At 32.0% G+C, this 17,602-nt stretch overlaps 5 protein-coding genes and 1 long non-coding RNA gene across 15 annotated transcripts in view; 3 read left to right on the top strand and 3 right to left on the bottom strand.

The window, feature by feature from the left end:
• Positions 1-4: 4 nt before the first annotated feature.
• Positions 5-4,441, top strand: LOC126913932 (very-long-chain (3R)-3-hydroxyacyl-CoA dehydratase hpo-8). 3 transcript variants are annotated; one of them, XM_050717241.1, is made up of 6 exons: positions 5-906; positions 2,753-2,795; positions 3,516-3,633; positions 3,702-3,937; positions 4,028-4,209; positions 4,286-4,441. In XM_050717241.1, exons 1-6 carry the CDS (start codon positions 891-893, stop codon positions 4,363-4,365), a joined length of 675 nt encoding a protein of 224 aa, XP_050573198.1. In that variant the 5' UTR covers positions 5-890; the 3' UTR covers positions 4,366-4,441. The 3 variants fall into 3 exon arrangements, with proteins under 3 accessions (XP_050573198.1, XP_050573199.1, XP_050573197.1); XM_050717242.1 differs by lacking the exon at positions 2,753-2,795 and having other exon boundaries at positions 3,545-3,633; XM_050717240.1 differs by lacking the exons at positions 5-906; positions 2,753-2,795 and adding an exon at positions 2,820-3,290.
• LOC126913948 (uncharacterized) lies at positions 1,470-2,689 on the bottom strand. The gene is made up of 2 exons (XR_007709510.1): positions 2,041-2,689; positions 1,470-1,943 (listed from the first exon to the last, which is right to left on the bottom strand). It is a non-coding gene; the product is annotated as an uncharacterized LOC126913948 (long non-coding RNA).
• A 468-nt stretch (positions 4,442-4,909) lies between the features above and the next one.
• Positions 4,910-7,950, top strand: LOC126913912 (NAD-dependent protein deacetylase Sirt2). Of its 5 annotated transcripts, XM_050717200.1 has the most exons (7): positions 5,373-5,569; positions 5,640-5,772; positions 6,020-6,262; positions 6,378-6,734; positions 6,834-7,029; positions 7,108-7,300; positions 7,385-7,950. In XM_050717200.1, exons 2-7 carry the CDS (start codon positions 5,649-5,651, stop codon positions 7,451-7,453), a joined length of 1,182 nt encoding a protein of 393 aa, XP_050573157.1. In that variant the 5' UTR covers positions 5,373-5,569; positions 5,640-5,648; the 3' UTR covers positions 7,454-7,950. The 5 variants fall into 5 exon arrangements, with proteins under 5 accessions (XP_050573158.1, XP_050573157.1, XP_050573160.1 ...); XM_050717201.1 differs by lacking the exons at positions 5,373-5,569; positions 5,640-5,772 and adding an exon at positions 4,910-5,114; XM_050717203.1 differs by lacking the exon at positions 5,640-5,772 and having other exon boundaries at positions 5,385-5,535.
• Positions 7,812-12,767, bottom strand: LOC126913881 (2-oxoadipate dehydrogenase complex component E1). Of its 3 annotated transcripts, XM_050717132.1 has the most exons (13): positions 12,454-12,767; positions 11,220-11,509; positions 10,870-11,089; positions 10,413-10,762; positions 10,103-10,324; positions 9,858-10,015; positions 9,522-9,789; positions 9,238-9,445; positions 8,763-9,175; positions 8,573-8,693; positions 8,258-8,446; positions 8,108-8,193; positions 7,812-8,043 (listed from the first exon to the last, which is right to left on the bottom strand). In XM_050717132.1, exons 1-13 carry the CDS (start codon positions 12,623-12,625, stop codon positions 7,936-7,938), a joined length of 2,805 nt encoding a protein of 934 aa, XP_050573089.1. In that variant the 5' UTR covers positions 12,626-12,767; the 3' UTR covers positions 7,812-7,935. The 3 variants fall into 3 exon arrangements, with proteins under 3 accessions (XP_050573089.1, XP_050573091.1, XP_050573092.1); XM_050717134.1 differs by lacking the exon at positions 12,454-12,767 and having other exon boundaries at positions 10,870-11,131; positions 11,220-11,356; XM_050717135.1 differs by lacking the exon at positions 12,454-12,767 and having other exon boundaries at positions 10,870-11,128; positions 11,220-11,317.
• Positions 12,016-17,602, top strand: part of LOC126913916 (cell growth regulator with RING finger domain protein 1-like) — a 42,266-nt gene continuing 36,679 nt past the window's right edge. The window contains exon 1 of the mRNA XM_050717212.1: positions 12,016-12,181. The gene's annotated coding sequence lies outside the window, so the exon portion shown is untranslated. The remainder of the gene's footprint in view (positions 12,182-17,602) is intronic.
• Positions 12,897-17,503, bottom strand: LOC126913890 (endoribonuclease CG2145-like). 2 transcript variants are annotated; one of them, XM_050717158.1, is made up of 7 exons: positions 17,121-17,497; positions 15,427-15,858; positions 15,293-15,343; positions 15,014-15,127; positions 14,260-14,953; positions 13,557-13,998; positions 12,897-13,268 (listed from the first exon to the last, which is right to left on the bottom strand). In XM_050717158.1, the coding sequence occupies exons 1-7, from the start codon at positions 17,179-17,181 to the stop codon at positions 13,035-13,037; spliced, it is 2,028 nt and encodes a 675-aa protein (XP_050573115.1). In that variant the 5' UTR covers positions 17,182-17,497; the 3' UTR covers positions 12,897-13,034. The 2 variants fall into 2 exon arrangements, with proteins under 2 accessions (XP_050573115.1, XP_050573116.1); XM_050717159.1 differs by lacking the exon at positions 15,014-15,127 and having other exon boundaries at positions 17,121-17,503.

The raw sequence follows: 17,602 nt of genomic DNA, 5'->3' as shown, positions 1-17,602 counted from the left end.
ATAATACATATACAATACATACAATGGGGAAGTTAGGGGAAAAATAAGCATGAACTGATATTAATTGGATAGTTAATATTAAGGTTGATAGTTCTATTTTCAAACGTATATACGTAATATTCAGTTAATATTCTCTCTTTTTGTTCGATTAATATTCACAGGGTCATCCCCACCATTACCTGGAATTGACCCGCTCGGAGCTCGCTCAAAGCGATCGTCCGTGTTATCTAATTCGTAATCGATGGTGTCAAGTTACCAAGTCATTGTATGAAGAAAAATAGAATTTGTTTTTTATCTTATATGATTATGGAACTATTTTAATCAGATTGTTGAGGTTTTACCAATGAAAATGATACCGAACATGACTACATTCGAATGACTTTGAATTATTCAGATTAATCACGTTTAAGAAAAAAAATGTAAAACGAATGTTATAATTCATTAGCATTTTTCATTCAGTTTCTTGACAATGTAGAATAGATCACTTTTTCGAATGATGTCCTAAAAAATTGTATTATTTGAGCAATTCTTGGAATGCACTTACTCGGGTAATGCTCGTCACACGGATCCGACAAACAAACATTAATCATTTAGTAAGCGAGAGATGAGTGAAGTCCACGAGACTACGCAGCTTTATCCAAATTCATAATTTAGTGGTGTTTTAAAAAAAAGAAGAAATAGCGATGAGTCGTGAAAAACGTCTTAAACAGTGGAAAATTGAAGAAACGATTCGTTTATGATCAAACAATTATGCAATTACCTAAATTCACAAAATAATAAAGTGGAGTCGTAATGTGATATTACATAATCAATCACAATACAATTTCTTAAGAAATCCTGAAAGAGATTTTCATTTCGTAGTCGAATAACTACTGACAGAAATTGTAAGAATGGAAAGTAGGTCAAGTAAGTCTTATAATTTTTTCTAATCAAATACAGCCCAAATTTATGTTTCTAACTTTTTTGTTATATGTCATGAACTTAAGATTATATGTATATTTTCATCTTTTAATTACATGAAATATACAAGTAGGTATGTAAAGTGTCCTATCATTTCGTCCCGCATTGTATAGTAACTCCCTTTTTTGAACTAAAATCTATAAATATCATTAAACATTTTACTAATACATATAGTTAAAATATCGAATATCATAGTGCTGAAAACCTTGATAGAAAAACATAAACATCATGTAGCAATTCTTCATAAAAATATAATATAATCGATTACAGATCAAAATTAGCAAATAATTAAGGAAATATTAAATATTTCAAATATTTATTTTTTAAATAGTTCTTGAAAACTCCGAATTTTTTTATTGTTAATATGATTATATTTTTAATAGATATAGATATTACAAAATTTAAGATATACAAATCTATATGTGCGGAACACGTTTATTTGCTATGTTATTCTTGCGATTTATTACGTCAAAATTTATTTATGAATTCAGAAAGGAAATGGCAACTCATTAACATATTAATATTGAATTTATTTTATAATTTACATTTATCTTGACGTATATAAGTAGAAGAATGTAACACGTAAGTAAACCGTAGTGGTACATATTGTATATATATGAACATACAGTCAGTCTCGAAAACATTTAGACACTAGCACAACTTCATATTCTACTTGATGTAAAAAGAAATGAGTCTTTATGTCTCAAAAATATTCGGACAATTTATATATTGATGTTAAAAAATCTAAACTGATAATTTTTTATAAAAGTTTGATATATCCGAGACTCTTTTTGTTTAATAACATATTTTAAGCACTTTAATATGTTGAAGATTATGTTTCGTTAGTAATCGAGACTGTATTTTATTCTTCTATTATACGAATTTACTATTTTTCTTTATTTATTCTTTTATTTATTATTGTGTTTTACTAATTCTACGGTCCAGATCATTCCATATTTCTAGTCATATTTCTGTAAGAATAACTGCAAGAATATTAGGCCATATCAAAAATTTAAGTTAAACAAAAAGCAACAATAAATACTAAAAAAAAATGATTAAATTCGTCTAATCTATACATACTCAGTATAAAATAAAGTTCCCGAAAAGCGTCAGTATATTCGGATTAATCTTATAATCTTATAATATTCGGATTATTTTAAAGCACATTTCTCGAATAAGGTTTAGGCGTGAAACATTAACCTATGACGAAAGGAAACAGGAGTAGAAAATATAAACTAGAGATTACAGATATTCACAACGCAACAACGACCTTCTTCGTTACAATCGTATTTTGTTTAAAATCTCTGCTATGACAGAGCGAGGAAATATGATTCCGCCTTCGAGCAATGTCTTTCTCTTTTCAATGTGCGGCATGTCTGAAGTTTCACGACTTGACTGTATGACAATCTGTGTTATTTCGCGAACTGCAGAACAGTTACCGAGCCAATAGAATTTCACAAAATCGTCAGCCATTTTATTAAAAAAGATTATATGTATAGGATTTCGGGCAAAGATAGGGTATATCAGAGGCTAATAGAGGATTAAAATATAGTATCGATTACTCACACAAGATGATTTTTAATGGATTAAATTGTTTAAGATATATTATTAAATAAAAGGAATCGGATAAAATATTACACTTTTATAAAAAAAAAACTGCCATTTCAGTCCTTTTAACGTCAATTTATAAATGCCAAAATATTTTTGAGGCCGGCTATATATAGTTTTGCATTTTGTACTGGATTTCTTTAACATTGGAGGGACAAAGTCATTCACATTAACATTTTTACAGTTTTAGGAATTATTCTTAATTACCAAGGTGAAGTTCGTAGAAGGTAAGAATATTGCGCCAATTTACACGTTTTACACAATATATTATACCTTTTTCCTAAAGGAAAATTTCTAATTTTCAAAAACTAATTAAATATCATATATCAACCATGTGTCAATTTGTTTAAATTTTATCATTTATAAAGTATCAGAGGATAAATAAGAAAATATTAGGTCGTTTCAAATTCAAGCTATATAGAAAATTGCTACGTTCCTGCTCGGGTTAAATGCTGTATGTACATATGTAAATATGTATGTATGTATGAGTAGCGTACCACACTTACATACTATACTTGATTCTATCCGTAATCGTCAGTTCATGTTGTACATCCGACGAGATATGAATTTGAAAAGCACATAGAAGTATAATAATTATTTATTATTACTGTTATAAATAAGTAAAGTCACACTGAATTAAAAAATATAAATATGAAATCGAAAAAATCAAATAACGTCGGATTATTATATTTAAAGACTTATAATTTGCTACAAGTATTTGGGTAAGTATTATTACTTTCCTCGCTTTCACCAAATTATAATGAAATGATTATAAGAAAAAACATTTTATTGTTATCCAAGTTTTACTAATTAACATTTCTGTAATTTCTGCTATAATTGTCAACGATCTAATCTTAATTGAAAAGTATGTTTAATAACTTTGAAATGAAAATAGGTATTATAGAGAATATTGTTAAATATATTTAAATAATTATGTATATTTACAGTTGGAGTTATATACTTTATAAATTTGTAGTGAATGATTTTTCTTCTACGGCAGAAGCAAATTTGTGGCAGAATGTTAAATGGCCTGTTGTTATTTTTCAACATGCTGCTCTTTTAGAAGTAAGCAATAATATTCATCTTGCTTTTGTTCATAAAAGATTGCTTAATAATGCATATCTTTATTATAGATAATCCATGCTGCAACCGGTTTAGTTAAATCAAACCCTGTACTTACAACTTTTCAAGTGTTTAGTCGTATCATAGTTGTGAGTGGTGTATTGTTGGCAACTCCAAATAATTATGCGGCGTCATCTCATGGTCTTCCATTAGCCATCTTAGCATGGTCAATAACGGAAATAATTCGATATTTGTTTTACTATATGAATCTCAATGAATTTGTTCCTTATTTTCTCACATGGCTAAGGTATGTAATTTAACCACATCATAGATTTTTTATTTAATAAATAATATCTATTTTTTAGTATTCAAAATTGAAATGTTTTAATTATTACAGGTATACGTTATTTATTGCATTGTACCCAATAGGTGTAACTGGAGAATTATTATGCATATATTCAGCTGTAAATTATGCAAACTCTCATCCAGAATTCTGGAGTTACAAACTTCCCAACTCATGGAATTTCATATTTAGTTATTATTTCATTCTTATAACTATTATGCTATCATATATTCCTCGTAAGTTTCTGAAAAATGTATTGTTGTACTATATCATATATTGATTACATAATAATTTTTTTTCTTAATATTACAGTTTTCCCGCAATTGTATTTGCATATGTTTGCTCAAAGACGTAAAATTATAGGAGGTGAAACATCCAAGAAAGCGAATTAATATAAAGGAAATTTTGATATATTTTATTAATATTTTATAATATTTATGTTAAAAATAAATATTACAATATATAGCATGACTGTTCCTGATTTAGAATACCATCTGAAAATTATATACCTTGTGATGTATTATAATTCATTATAAGCAAATTATTACATAGTTATAATAACATTAATAAGATTAACAGTTTTTAGGAATAAAGATTAAAATTATTTAATTATGAATCAACTATCATAAAATATTAGACATTTTTAATAACATTTAAAATTACTTGCTATAATTTTTATTGTAAAATATCAAATTTCTAAATTTATGAGTAAAAAGATCATCTGTAGTATCTCCTCCATTTATGTATATACTATACTATCATATTTTTAAATAGGATTTACTAATTAAATATTAAATATCATGTATATTAGTTTTAAAAGATGAGGATTTTATATTATTTACATTATTTATAGGAATAGCTACTCGAAAAAATACTTATAATTTGCAAAAATATCATTCGATATGCATATATAATTAAAAAATAAAATACAAAATCATAAAGTATTGCCTGTATGAGTTTAATCGAACGCGAGTCATTTGATAACCTATTCTAATCATATATTCACAAGTAAATATATGAATAATATTATTTTTTTAGTGTGACAACGATAATAATTTTACTTAACATTAGTTGAAGAAGTTACACGAATTTAGAAATATGTCCGGAAACATGTCCGAACACAATGATGACACGGAAAAAGGTAACGTTTTCAAACTGTCATACATAATGAAATTCAACTTTCTTGTATATCAGTTTATAATCTTTATTTAATTGTTTAATAAAATTCACAAGATTAAATTTTCTGCTTCACCACATACATTTTTTAAAAAGCAAAAACTTAAATAAATTTTCAATTGAAATCCTTAATTTCATAATTTAGAATATCAAAACATTATTAAATGATGAAATCAGAATCTTTTATTATAGTATTATAGTGCTTTCTGATTTTTTATCTATTTACTATAATCCATATTATTTATCTAATAAACGCAGATAAGTGAAACATAATGACAGTAGAGGTTAACTGTCATCCATAAGAGTTTGAAACCTTATTAATTAAATAAGATGGTAAAATGAATTAAGTGAAATTATTGTTCTACACTGATTGTTATAATCTCAGGGTACTTAAATTTTCATATCATCGTAAAATTTTAGGTAACTGTTAAATGATACGTGTCTTTATTGAGTTAAATTATAATTATAACATCACGATGTCTGATTGCAGTGTGTCAAAATGTTTCCGCAGATCATTTTTCCTTTAATTAGCCGTCAGCGGCAATTACTCGGCCAACAACTCTGGCGAAAATCTGTATTTATGTATTTTTATTGCAACGAGTACAATGAATTTATTTCTTTAAGTAACCTATCTAAATGTCTTTGTTTTCTACATTAAATTTATTGTTTTTTTATTATTTCAAAAGGTTAACAGTGCATGTTACATTTTTAAAAAATAGGAACTAGACAGCCGTGATATATAAATATGTGACAAAATTTAAAGTATTTCATTTACTCTTATTTGTCAAATTGTTTTGCTAACAAATATTACATTCATTTATAGCATTAATCTGTATATTGCTATATATATTGTTTATTTATTTGTATCAGAGAAGAAATCAAATGAGGAGGCTACAAACAGTTCTTCAGAACAAGAAGAGGTAGAAGATTCTGATATGGAAAAGATTCGGAAATATTTGGCACAAAAGTTAAAACTTTTTGATTCATCAGATTATGATGAACAATCGCAGCAAAAAATCCTCCGTGAACTTAATATAGATGGAGTGGTAGATTATATAAAAGAAACTGAAAACTGTAAAATTATTACTATGGCTGGAGCTGGTATCTCCACATGTATGTTTTAAGAAATATTCCTAATCTTAAATTAGTTGTATATCTATATATAATTTTGAATTATATATATTAGGTACATTGCACAAAAATGCTTCTTTTATTTTTTGTTTTTTAGCTGCAGGAATTCCTGACTTTCGATCACCATCAAGTGGTCTTTATCACAATTTAGAGAAATATAATCTACCTCATCCTCAAGCTATTTTTGAGTTAGATTTCTTTATGGAAAATCCTGAACCATTCTTTATGCTTGCAAGAGAATTGTTACCTGAAGGTTTTAAACCTACACCATCCCATTACTTCATCCGTCTTTTATGGGAAAAAGGACTACTTTTGAGACACTACACCCAGAACATCGATACATTAGAAAGAATGGCTGGTCTACCTCCTGAAAAATTAGTAGAAGCTCATGGTACATTTCATACTGGTCGATGCCTTAAATGTAGAGCACCATACACTCTCCCATGGATGAAAGGTACAACTTTTTTCTTCTTATATATATTTTTTAATGTTACAGTAAGATCATAATTGTTACAATTGAATACATACTTTAAACCTCAGTACCTATTTTCAGAAAAAATTATGGAAGGTGTTATACCAAAATGTGAAGAATGTAACGAAGGTGTAGTGAAACCTGATATAGTGTTTTTCGGGGAAATGTTACCCGAACGTTTCCATTTCCTTATCGATCGAGATTTTGCACAAGCAGATCTTTTGATAATTATGGGATCAAGTTTGGTAGTTCAGCCTTTTGCATCTTTAGTAGATAGGTATGTATTATTTACAAGTATCATATTGTTTCCTTCATTCTCCATATTCAATTAATTATAATTTCAATTTCTTTGAAGGGTGCGACCCAATTGTCCGCGCTTACTTATCAATAAAGAAAAAGTAGGTATGCAAGATCGCTTATCGCGACTTTTAGGATTGCGACATGGCTTGATCTTCGATACACGAAGTTCTCATGGCGGTCGTGATGTTGCCTGGTTAGGTGATTGCGATACTGGCTGTCAATTATTAGCTGAAAAGTTGGGCTGGGGCGTACGTTCCATTAAATTTAAATTATATTTTTAATGTGCTTTAAACTCAGAAATATGTCTTATATAAATCTATTTTCTTTTTTAGGATGAATTAAAAGATCTTATAAAAAAAGAATATGAACGTTTAAGTGCAGAACATACCAATAAGGATTAAGCTCATTAATTGTCCTATTACAATGTAAATTTAGTTTTTTAGATTATTTGGGATCTAATTTTGCTGCTATTTCTTTGAGGACGAAGAAATTACATAGACGAATAATATTTTGCTTCAAAGGAATTGTAAAAACATTGTTTAGGGTGTTAAACATTTATCACGACGATATTGGAGAGTCATTATTTTATTTGTATCTATGTCATCATTTCTTTCTATAGTATATTATATTAAATTAATGGTAAAAATTACAATTTTCGAACAAGTAATTTTTCATACAATTAGCATTTTATAGTACATTCATGTCATGGATATATTTTATTAATAATAATGTTGATCCATTACAATAATGATCGCTCAATGACATGTAAATAATTTATTTCCTCACATAGTATATAATGATGTTATGCAAATAAATGTAACTTTTGGCAGTTGAATTATATGTACAAATAAAACAGAGTAAAACATACAATACAATACAAAATTCATTTCATATTAAAGGGTTTCACGGTTACTTCCTGAGCTTCCTGCTGATGTAACTTTCCCGCACCTACAGCTGTTGCAGCCATGGGTTTACGACCGCTGTATTTTATCTGTAAGTCACAAAATTATTTTTACAAATATGTATGTCAAATATTACTTAAATTATTAACTTACTAGTCTGCCACATAAATTTTCGAATCGAGGCTTGACAAAATTCCACGCTCCCATATTTTGCGGTTCTTCTTGACTCCATATGAAAGCTTAAGGAAATATTTATATTAATATTTTAAAATATATTTAAGCAATTTATTTTGTATAACTTACTCTTGGCGTATTTATATCTATCGATCTCTTGCAATAATTCTTGAACTGGAAAGGGACATAAACTCTCGACTCTAATAATTGCTACATTCTTTTGATTTGTGCTTTCTCTAAAGTTATCAAGAGCATAATAGTGTTTACCGCTCACAAGGATCACTTTAGTCACTTTTGATTCTTCTACCTTTTCATCTCCTTTTAAATTATTATTTATTAAATTATTATTTTACTTCATTTTTAGTCAAATATAGCTAAAGGAGGGAGAAAGATGAAGACAAAAAAGGAGAGGGAGAGATCATTTTTTTATTGTATTCAACATACCTATAACGGTCTTAAATCTAGTCTGTGGTTGCATATCTGTTATGGGCGAGGTTGCTGCGATATGGCGTAGCAATATTTTCGGAGCCATTATTATTAAAGGTTTTCGAAAATTTCTTACCATCTAACAGAAATAAAGACAATTTATTATATTAAAAATATAATTAAGGATCTATTAGAATAAGGATCTTACTTGTCTCCTTAATAAATGAAAGTATTGAGCCGGTGTCGTAGGGTTTGTCACACATATGTTAACATTATCACCATCAGGTTTATCTTCGTTACTGTCCGTGAGTTGTAAAAACCTTTCAAGTCTGGAGGAACTGTGTTCAGGACCAGCGCCGTCGTAACCATGTGGCAAAAGTATCGTTAATCCGCTACTTAGCATCCATTTTGCCTCACCACTGGTTATAAAAGTATCGATCATGATCTGTGCTCCATTAAAAAAATCTCCAAATTGTGCCTCCCATATCGTTAAGGTAGTTGGCATAGCTATACTCATGCCATACTCGTATCCTAAGATTGCTTCTTCAGACAGAATACTATTAGCTAACTCTAATTTTCCTGTTTGTCCCTCGATCATTGAATTTAGTGGAATATGTATATCTAAAATCATGATTGATGATAAGACTTTTATTAATTTATAATTACAATCATTTTGTAAATACCTCCAGTGGATTGATCAACAAGCATAGCATGTCTATGGGAAAAGGTACCACGACCAATGTCTTGCCCGCTTACTCTTACATTATACCCTTGATACAATAAAGTTCCAATTGCCAAAGCTTCGGCAGTAGCCCAATTCAAATGTTTACCACTTGCTATTTTGTTTAATCGAGATTGAACGTGACTTTTTAATAATTTGGGATGAATTATCTGTTGTATGATAAAATAGTACGTCCAATTAGCTAGGGAAAACGAGCAGCATTTACTGTATAACATATGTTCTCACCGAGTCATCGTCAATGTGAACGCTCTTTTCGGCAATGAACCTCAATAGGCTTAAATCAACTCCTGTGTCCCACTGTGTCACGCTCGCATCAGCCTGCTGTATTTCGCTCCACAAGCCTGCAAAATACGTAGGTTGTGGGACGTAATTATCTGCTTCATTCAAACCTTGATTCAATTTGGCCTTGTGATCTTCGATGATATTTTTGACTTTTTCCATTGGAAGAACATTGTTCTTTACTAGTTTGTCTAAATATCGATCTGGTACTGATCTAATTGGAAATAAAGTAAAGTTAATTAGATTCGACACATCCTATTATTATAATTGAGAATTACTTACGGGCGGCTATGTATAATTTTATAAATAACGGGATTTGTAAAAACCGGATCGTCTAGTTCATTATGACCCCATCTCCTAAAGCAATTCAGATCCAGGAAAATATCCTTCCTAAATTTTCGTTGATACTTGAACGCTATTCTAGCAGCTCGGATAACCATCTACGATATTTGAAGATTAAAAAAAACTACTAACTAAAAACATATATATATATATATAGAAAGAAATTAAAATTCTATCTTGTGTACTTCAGGATCATCTCCGTTTACATGGATCACTGGAGCGGAGATCATTTTGGCTAAATCCGTGCAGTATCTCGACGATCTACCTCTGGAAGCTGGAGTTGTGAAACCTAATTGATTATTGATCATCAAGTGAACTGTTCCACCTATTTCAAAGTGAGGAACTGCGGATAATGCTAAACATTCTTGGTCAACTCCTTGAGCAGCATAAGCTGCATCTCCGTGAACCTAGGATAGAAATTGAAATAAGTTCAATACATCGATTTGTTTCCAATTCTACTTTAAATTTTGTCTGATTAATTATCAAACGTCTTACTTGAATATTTAACACTTTATCGCTCCATTGAGCATTCGCATGTTCACTATATGCTCCGTCTTTATTTGCTTGCATCATTCCTCGAGTTTTTCCCATGGAAACAGGATTTACAGCTTCCAAATGTGAAGGGTTTCGTAATACCGTAACATGGAGGCTTTTCCGATTAATGTCGAGATTTGTGGAAGATACAAAATGACTGATCACGTCACCAGTTGCGTTCACGTTATCCGGAAATTCAGAGTATCCTCGTAGCTGTCGAAATAATTTTTCCGGTGGGAAATTCAACATCCCCGTAAGAAAATTTAGTCGACCTCGATGAGCCATGCAAATTACAATGTATTTTAAATCATCTGCAATTTCATTTAATTGAATATATATAAATTTAATCTTAAATCGACAAAGTATAGATAAAGAGATGATCCATGTAGTCTTTTTCTAACGATACATTTTTATTTACCATTGGCACATAGTTTAAAAAATTCATAGTAGAAGGCCATCATGCTCTCAGCGCCCTCGCCACTGTACCTCTTAAAGTTTACGAATTTGATGGCCAAAAATTGATCGAAAGTTTGGCTCTTCAACATTTCCGTTGCGATGCCGATTCGTGTTTCGTCCGTCACGGGTTCCCTTGAACTTTTTTCTACGGTCTCCGCGAACCATTCTCTTTCCTCCTCAGTCTGTGTAGACAGTAATAGAAATCAGGTACTTATACAGATCTTCTACAAAGAAATAAACTAAATAAATAAATATTCGATTTATTCTAATAGAAGATTGCTTTAAATTTATTCATGATCAATTACATATTACCTCCAAGTAGCTAAATTCTACTCCTATATGGCCAGTGTATGTCTCGTTTAAAAATTTTAAAGCCTCTTCTACTGTTCCTTCGTCTTTCCCCATTGATAAGATCCCCCTGAATGGAACTTTATCATCCAAACTTAAACCGAATCTCTCTAGTTTCAACTCTGCCAATGGCGCTGGTTTTTTTGACGCAACAGGATTTATCTCAGCCTGTTTATGACCATATTCTCTATAGGCGCTAATTAGTCTATAGAAGTTGCTGTTCTTCGATCGTATTTCCAGGTACTCGTTTGGTACTAACAATACGAGGAAGAATAAAAAAAAAAATAATGGTAAAAACCAGTAGTTAATATTTGTTTTTATCGTATATGTATGTTAAATCATTTTTACGTTATCGCGAATCGTTATCGGTTACTCTCTTGCGTAATAATAAAAATATTCCAAGTTGCGTTTATTATCTTCATCCTAGATTAGTAGTACATTAAGCTTTTCCATATTAATTACAAGTAATTTTAAGGTCACTTTAGGTAATATGAATATTGCAATAAATATCTCGATATTGAAAGAAATATATTAAACGTATAATAACTTCATAAAAATATATAATCAACATGTTTATATGAATTAAAATGAATCATATTTAAAAAGGTTAGTTTTCATATTCTCTTATTATTTAAAAATGAAATTCAGATATGTCGAGTCCTGATTATATTCGTGCTATTTTTTTAAAACTGGACACCAGGAATTTGAACTTCAAATTTACTGCGCATGCGCGATGCGCATATAGGTAAAAGATTTTCACGCGACTGTTGGGCAGTTGCTTGGGAGAAAGCGGGGAATGTAAGTGTTGTGCGTGTGTTCAAAGTTTCAGTTTGGTATTTTGTGGTTAAAGCGCAGTGACTAGTGTGATTTTACGTTTTACTCTGATGCTGAAGACATGGATAACGAAATTTGAGGATATGTGCAAGGTAAGAATGATTTATCTCATAAAAATATGCATTTTCTTTCTCAATTTGAAGATGCAACGATGAAACATATTAAAGCTCACTAGCGACACAACGCGGGAATTTTAATAGTTAGTTTTCGAATTCGAATTATGAGCGTGTTCGTTAAAACCTGTCGCAAATATCAATATAGTATTGAATTCCAAATTTTTGTCAAAATGTTGGCTAAGATTTGTATTATTTTTTTATTTTTTACTTATTGTTTCAAATAAATGGGAAAATAATATTCGAAATACCTTCAAAGTGTCTTTGTGGCCTTGGTCTGTATCCATAGACGCCATTTTCACTGTGATAGAGTCGCGTACAGATTTTTAATCGGCAATTTATAGACCTCACAGCCGGATGTTTGTCTGCCCATTGAAAGCGTGGTTGTTTGGTTCTACAGAATGTTCGAACAGATGCGTGCATTCTTGTTTTCGTTACGAAATCTACAGCTTAACTGGCTGTTCTCCCTATCGCAGTGCCCAAGTGAGTTTATTACTCTTACTTCCCCCCCCCCCCCCTTTCGACAGATCATTATTCAACGTTATCTGTTTACTCGAGATTGCCGATATCACAAATATGTATTATGAATGGTCGACTTATACAAAACGATATTTATTTCAATAATATTTCAATAACAAAACTTATTCAATGTAACGAGTATTGATACAAATTTTGCTAATAAGAAAATATGTCGTTCTCCATATAAAATTATATTTAAATCCAACTTTTCTATACATGTCATTTTTTATTGCTCTCGTTTGAACATGTCGCAAAATTACATTCTATGTTTTTAAATATATAAACAGTAAATATAAATATAATTTTGATAAAATTATATATCTGGATAAGCAGTTCCTACCAGATCGTTTCCTCTGTACTTAAATTTATAGGTGACAATGTTGAACTTCGTTCCTCCGAGAGACACCGGGCAATTTCCTTCTGGTCTCGCGTAAAAGCACACCGTATACAGTGCCATCTCCAGTTCAGGCGAGGTACCCACGAATAGTGCCGTTACCGGTTTATCATACCCGTTGTATTTCGTTCTTATTTTGACGATAGATGCTTTCTGAAAGAACGAACACGTACAAATACAATTGGTAACTTTTCATGTAGTATGAGTCATAGCTCTCTGGAAATACCACAAAAGAAACAATAGACACACGTCATTGTACGAATGATAATAGGCGCTGGAAGTGGAATGGAATCCATTATATATTCATTAAAAACATTTTTCATTAATGAGCCTATTATTAACTAGAAAAACCTCTCATTTTTTTTCGAAAATAATTTATCAAGAAATGATCTTACGATTAAAAAGAAAAAAATAATTTTGACAGAATAAAAATTAACTCACATCTCCAAGGTCAATTTTGTTCAAATATCCAGCATAATTTGCTTTTCCACTGCTTTCCTCCTTACTATAAAAGATCCAATTATGCAAACCAACTACTTCGGTACCAGATGGTACACTCTTAAGTTCTGCCATGAAAACATGCTCGAAACCTGAGCTACCAATTTTTCCTTGTCCTCTAGAGAACAAGTTAAACCATATTTTTCTTAACGTGTCTTTATATTCGTAATAATCCTTGCGAATTTGTCCTTTGTCCGCTAAAAATCTCATAGCATAGGACATCACGTTCGTACTGAGGAACGTGTCTACAAGGAGACTCTCTTCTTGTCTCTGCAATGGGCTTATATGCTCATTTACATTGGTTTCCGGTTTGTAATTGTCATAGATCGATATCACTCTTTGAATCGTGGGACCTTGGTACGCTTCTGCGTTTACCGTGAACAATCTGCAAGTTGAGGTTATTTTTATGGAATCTATGGTAACTGAAAGAACATGGCAAATCAAACTAGTCTGTAATTACGCGAACTATACTATCTAGAAATTCAAAGAACCATCAAATTAGAATTCTAGTGATGTTTAAAAAAATGTTTTTAAAATAGATCCTCCTGATGCCTAATGCTCTTCTATTAATCTCCACCTATACCTGCTGTAGTGTATAAGAACTCTCTTGCCTCCAATATTTTTCATTTGTATTTTAAAAACTTACGGTTGTGGTGCGTCATCTGTTGTGCTACTACTGCTTGTTTGCTTCTGTAGATTCAGCGTGATATATCTGTTTGCATTATTGTTATCCTTAATGAAGAGAGCCTCGGAAAGTTTCTCCAAGTCTTCATCAGTGATAGCGTTTCCTTTGCTAAAAGTAGGATTACTAGAGTAGGTTTTCTTATTTGCTGCTGCTGCTCCTGCTACAGCTGCTCCTGCTAGTGCACCACCTGCTAATGCACCACTTGCTATTGCTCCTGTGGATGGCCCCGTTCTTCCAGGTTGATTCGGTGTCGATGGTCTTGGTTGAGATTGACCTATACCTGGTTGGCTTGGATAATTTGGTTGATTTGGATATCCAGGTCGTGGAGCAGGTGTAGGTGAGTTAGACCTGCTGCCACCACCAGCAACATCAGCCCAAGTTCTTCCAGGGGAGCCAGGGCTTCCTGGTGCATTAGGAGAACCAGGACTTCCTGGTGCATTGAGAGAACCAGGACCTCCTGGTGCATTAAAGGAACCAGGACTTCCCGGTGCATTAGGAGAACCAGGACTTCCTGGTCTAGATGGTGCTGGCATTGGACCTGGTTTTAACGTTACGAACAACGAAGATACTTGATTGCCTCCAACTGCAGGTTGATTCGGAGATGGTTGAGGTTGTCCTGGTGCAACAGCTGGCTTAGAGCCCGGTGTAGGTGATCCTTGAAATAACAAAAGCATATTAGGATGAAAATTATTTTCTTCCACATATTAATATGTACCTGGTGTTTGTGGACGAGGTTGAGGCTGAGGCTGAGGCTGAGGCTGAGGCTGAGGCTGAGGTTGTTGAGGCCGTGGCGCTGGTGCGTTTCCAGGACTCGCTACTGGCCTGGCGCCTGGAACACGTAGCCAAATTAATATTAATATTTATCAATTGTATCTCCTTCTTTCCTACTAGTATTATGATAATTTATACCTAGCGATGGAATTAATTCTCCGTAACATTATATACGTAATTTATTCTATTTTCCGTATAAAATCGTCATTAAATTAATTTTTACCTGGTGTTTGTGGCTGTGCCGTGCCTCCAGGTACAGAGTTCGGTTTGGAACCTACAAAGTTCTCCAGATTAATTCTCACAAACTCACATATTTAAGAAAACTACCTAGAAATTCTATAACATCGATCAATTAACCTCCAGAACTTAATGCTGGTCCTTCACTAGGTAGTTTCGGGGATTGTCTTCCGGGTTCTCCAGCCCCAGTAAGATCAACAGCCCAGTCTCTGTATCCTTTACCAGTGTTACCACCGACTCCTGGGTTTCCTGGTTTCGGTGCCGGGAAATCGAGACCCACTTCCGTTCCTGGGTTAGGTCTGTTTGGTCGAGCATTTTCTTTTATCTTTCCTCCAGTCGAAGTGACTCCAATCGCTAATCCAGGGTCACCTGCTCCAAGAACAGCTGATCCAACATTCGTTGGACTTCCTGTAGGTTTGTTTGTTACAGGTGTTACACCTGGTAGCTCGTTTGGTTTCGTTTGTATTGGATCTGCGACTGCTGGAGCAACAGTTGTGGTGGTCGTGGTTGTGTCCTTCTTCTTCCAGAATTTCCATCCTGCTTCTGCGTCGCCTAGAAATTGAATTAAAATTAGGATGGATAATAATGGCTGGTAGGAACAGGAGTTTCATGTGATTATTTAGGAATTGCGAGATTTATTACTATAGAATTGTAAATAATCACATCATTATTTTGTCCACAGATTTTGTAATAAAAGTTCCCACAATGAAAGATCTCTTCTTTTGATCTTCAACAATTTGAAATGGTAATTTGCATGGAAAAATTGTAATTAAGAATTAAAAATATGTTCTGAATCACTTGATAGAATAAGATCATGGCTATTTGCTTGAGATGTCGAATAATAATTACTTAAGATGAATAATGATGTATCGATATGTACTTATATATATATAATTATATATATACATATAATACATATAATTATACATATTATATATATATAAGTACATATCGATACATCATTATTGATGATATATACATATACGTGTATATGTATAAAAGAATCAAGATTAAGAGAATTTACGTCGTTGATTACATAGTTTCAATTCTTTTTCTGTATCGAGTCTCTGTGGTATGACTTATCTTAAAAATACCGAAGTTGCTCTGAAATCCCACATTTTTGTCCCCGATTTCAATAATAGTGTAGTATAGGTATGTGTGAGCATGAACTCACGATAACCTTGACGATATACAGACGAACGAAATAAGCATAACGGAATGTTTAGCTAAAACTCGAGATCACGTAGTTTGGTTGCAGAAGATAATAATTTTTTTAAACAACGCTTCTCTAAAATTGTTACGTAATAATTGTTATTGTATGTCATATAATTTATCTATAATATTTATCAGTTTCTATATATTTCTGTATTCATTTCTGTATTCACATTTCATATTTAGTAAACACGATTGAAGTAATACCATTGTATAATACGGTCTTATTGAACTAAGTGTTTTCTCGGAAGAGAAAGTAAATAACAAACTACATTAATCATCAAATTCTATAATATTTCGAATAATATCAACTTTTTAAGTTACTTTTCTAGAATAATAAAGTCATTTTTACGCAAGTAGGACACAACTTTCATTCATTCTAAGCGATTCGCAGCTCGAAAAACACGAAACAGAAATCTAAGTGTAGTCCCCTTCACTTTCGCAAAATTTGCTTTGTTTCCTTGACATCCTATTCTCTTAACACCTATTACACACAGGTACGTACAACCAATTGAATTTTTCTAAGAAAGCTTGAAACAAATCGTTTATTTCCTCAAAAATTCTTTTCAGGAAAATCAACAGAAAATAAACGTTTCACTTACCGATAAATATCAGAGACAAGCCAAGTATTAAGAAAACAGCGGGCACACTTTTGATATTCATGGTTCTCCGTTGATTGAAACGATCCTGAGGATCGTTTTTCCAACGTAATAGAATCGAGAGCGTCGAGGAGCTACGTGGGCGTTTTAAGACGAACTGAAGCCTTACCGCGCCGGAATCAGCCACTTCCAGCCGATTATACTTTCCTCTTGCCTTCTCCGCCTCTCATTGGCACGTCTGCAAGACTCTAGTTTTAAGGTCGTTGCACGGTCATCGCATCTTTTACACTGTAAAGAATCGATCTTCTTGGAAGGATGATGTCAGCCCCTGATCTTTACTCTTCGTTCCATTTCACGATCCTTCGTTCGACTGCTGGTAACTGGTCTTTTCGTTTTGACATTTATAAACTGATTAAAATGTGTCTTTTGAACCATCATGTTTGTTTGTAGATCCTGTAGTGCTTTTGATTGGTTCTATCTTGCTA

This window comes from Bombus affinis, chromosome 2, assembly GCF_024516045.1.
Source record: "Bombus affinis isolate iyBomAffi1 chromosome 2, iyBomAffi1.2, whole genome shotgun sequence".
Taxonomy (NCBI): Eukaryota; Metazoa; Arthropoda; class Insecta; order Hymenoptera; family Apidae; genus Bombus; species Bombus affinis.
The sequence above is the reverse complement of the archived record's forward strand: the minus strand, read 5'-3'. Positions and strand labels throughout refer to the sequence as shown.

Coding starts and splice junctions, on each gene's coding strand:
- LOC126913932 (XM_050717240.1), top strand. CDS start 3,220: ATGAAATCGAAAAAATCAAATAACGTCGGATTATTATATTTAAAGACT. Junction 3,938..4,027: donor TATTTTCTCACATGGCTAAG/GTATGTAATTTA, acceptor TAATTATTACAG/GTATACGTTATTTATTGCAT. Junction 4,210..4,285: donor TATGCTATCATATATTCCTC/GTAAGTTTCTGA, acceptor TTAATATTACAG/TTTTCCCGCAATTGTATTTG.
- LOC126913912 (XM_050717200.1), top strand. CDS start 5,649: ATGTTTCCGCAGATCATTTTTCCTTTAATTAGCCGTCAGCGGCAATTA. Junction 6,263..6,377: donor TGGAGCTGGTATCTCCACAT/GTATGTTTTAAG, acceptor TTTGTTTTTTAG/CTGCAGGAATTCCTGACTTT. Junction 7,030..7,107: donor TTTGCATCTTTAGTAGATAG/GTATGTATTATT, acceptor ATTTCTTTGAAG/GGTGCGACCCAATTGTCCGC.
- LOC126913881 (XM_050717132.1), bottom strand. CDS start 12,625: ATGCACGCATCTGTTCGAACATTCTGTAGAACCAAACAACCACGCTTT. Junction 10,763..10,869: donor TTTTAAACTATGTGCCAATG/GTAAATAAAAAT, acceptor ATGAAATTGCAG/ATGATTTAAAATACATTGTA. Junction 9,176..9,237: donor TGTTGATCAATCCACTGGAG/GTATTTACAAAA, acceptor TCATGATTTTAG/ATATACATATTCCACTAAAT.
- LOC126913890 (XM_050717158.1), bottom strand. CDS start 17,181: ATGAATATCAAAAGTGTGCCCGCTGTTTTCTTAATACTTGGCTTGTCT. Junction 15,859..17,120: donor CTTGTCTCTGATATTTATCG/GTAAGTGAAACG, acceptor TTCAATTTCTAG/GCGACGCAGAAGCAGGATGG. Junction 13,999..14,259: donor ACAGATGACGCACCACAACC/GTAAGTTTTTAA, acceptor CTCAACTTGCAG/ATTGTTCACGGTAAACGCAG.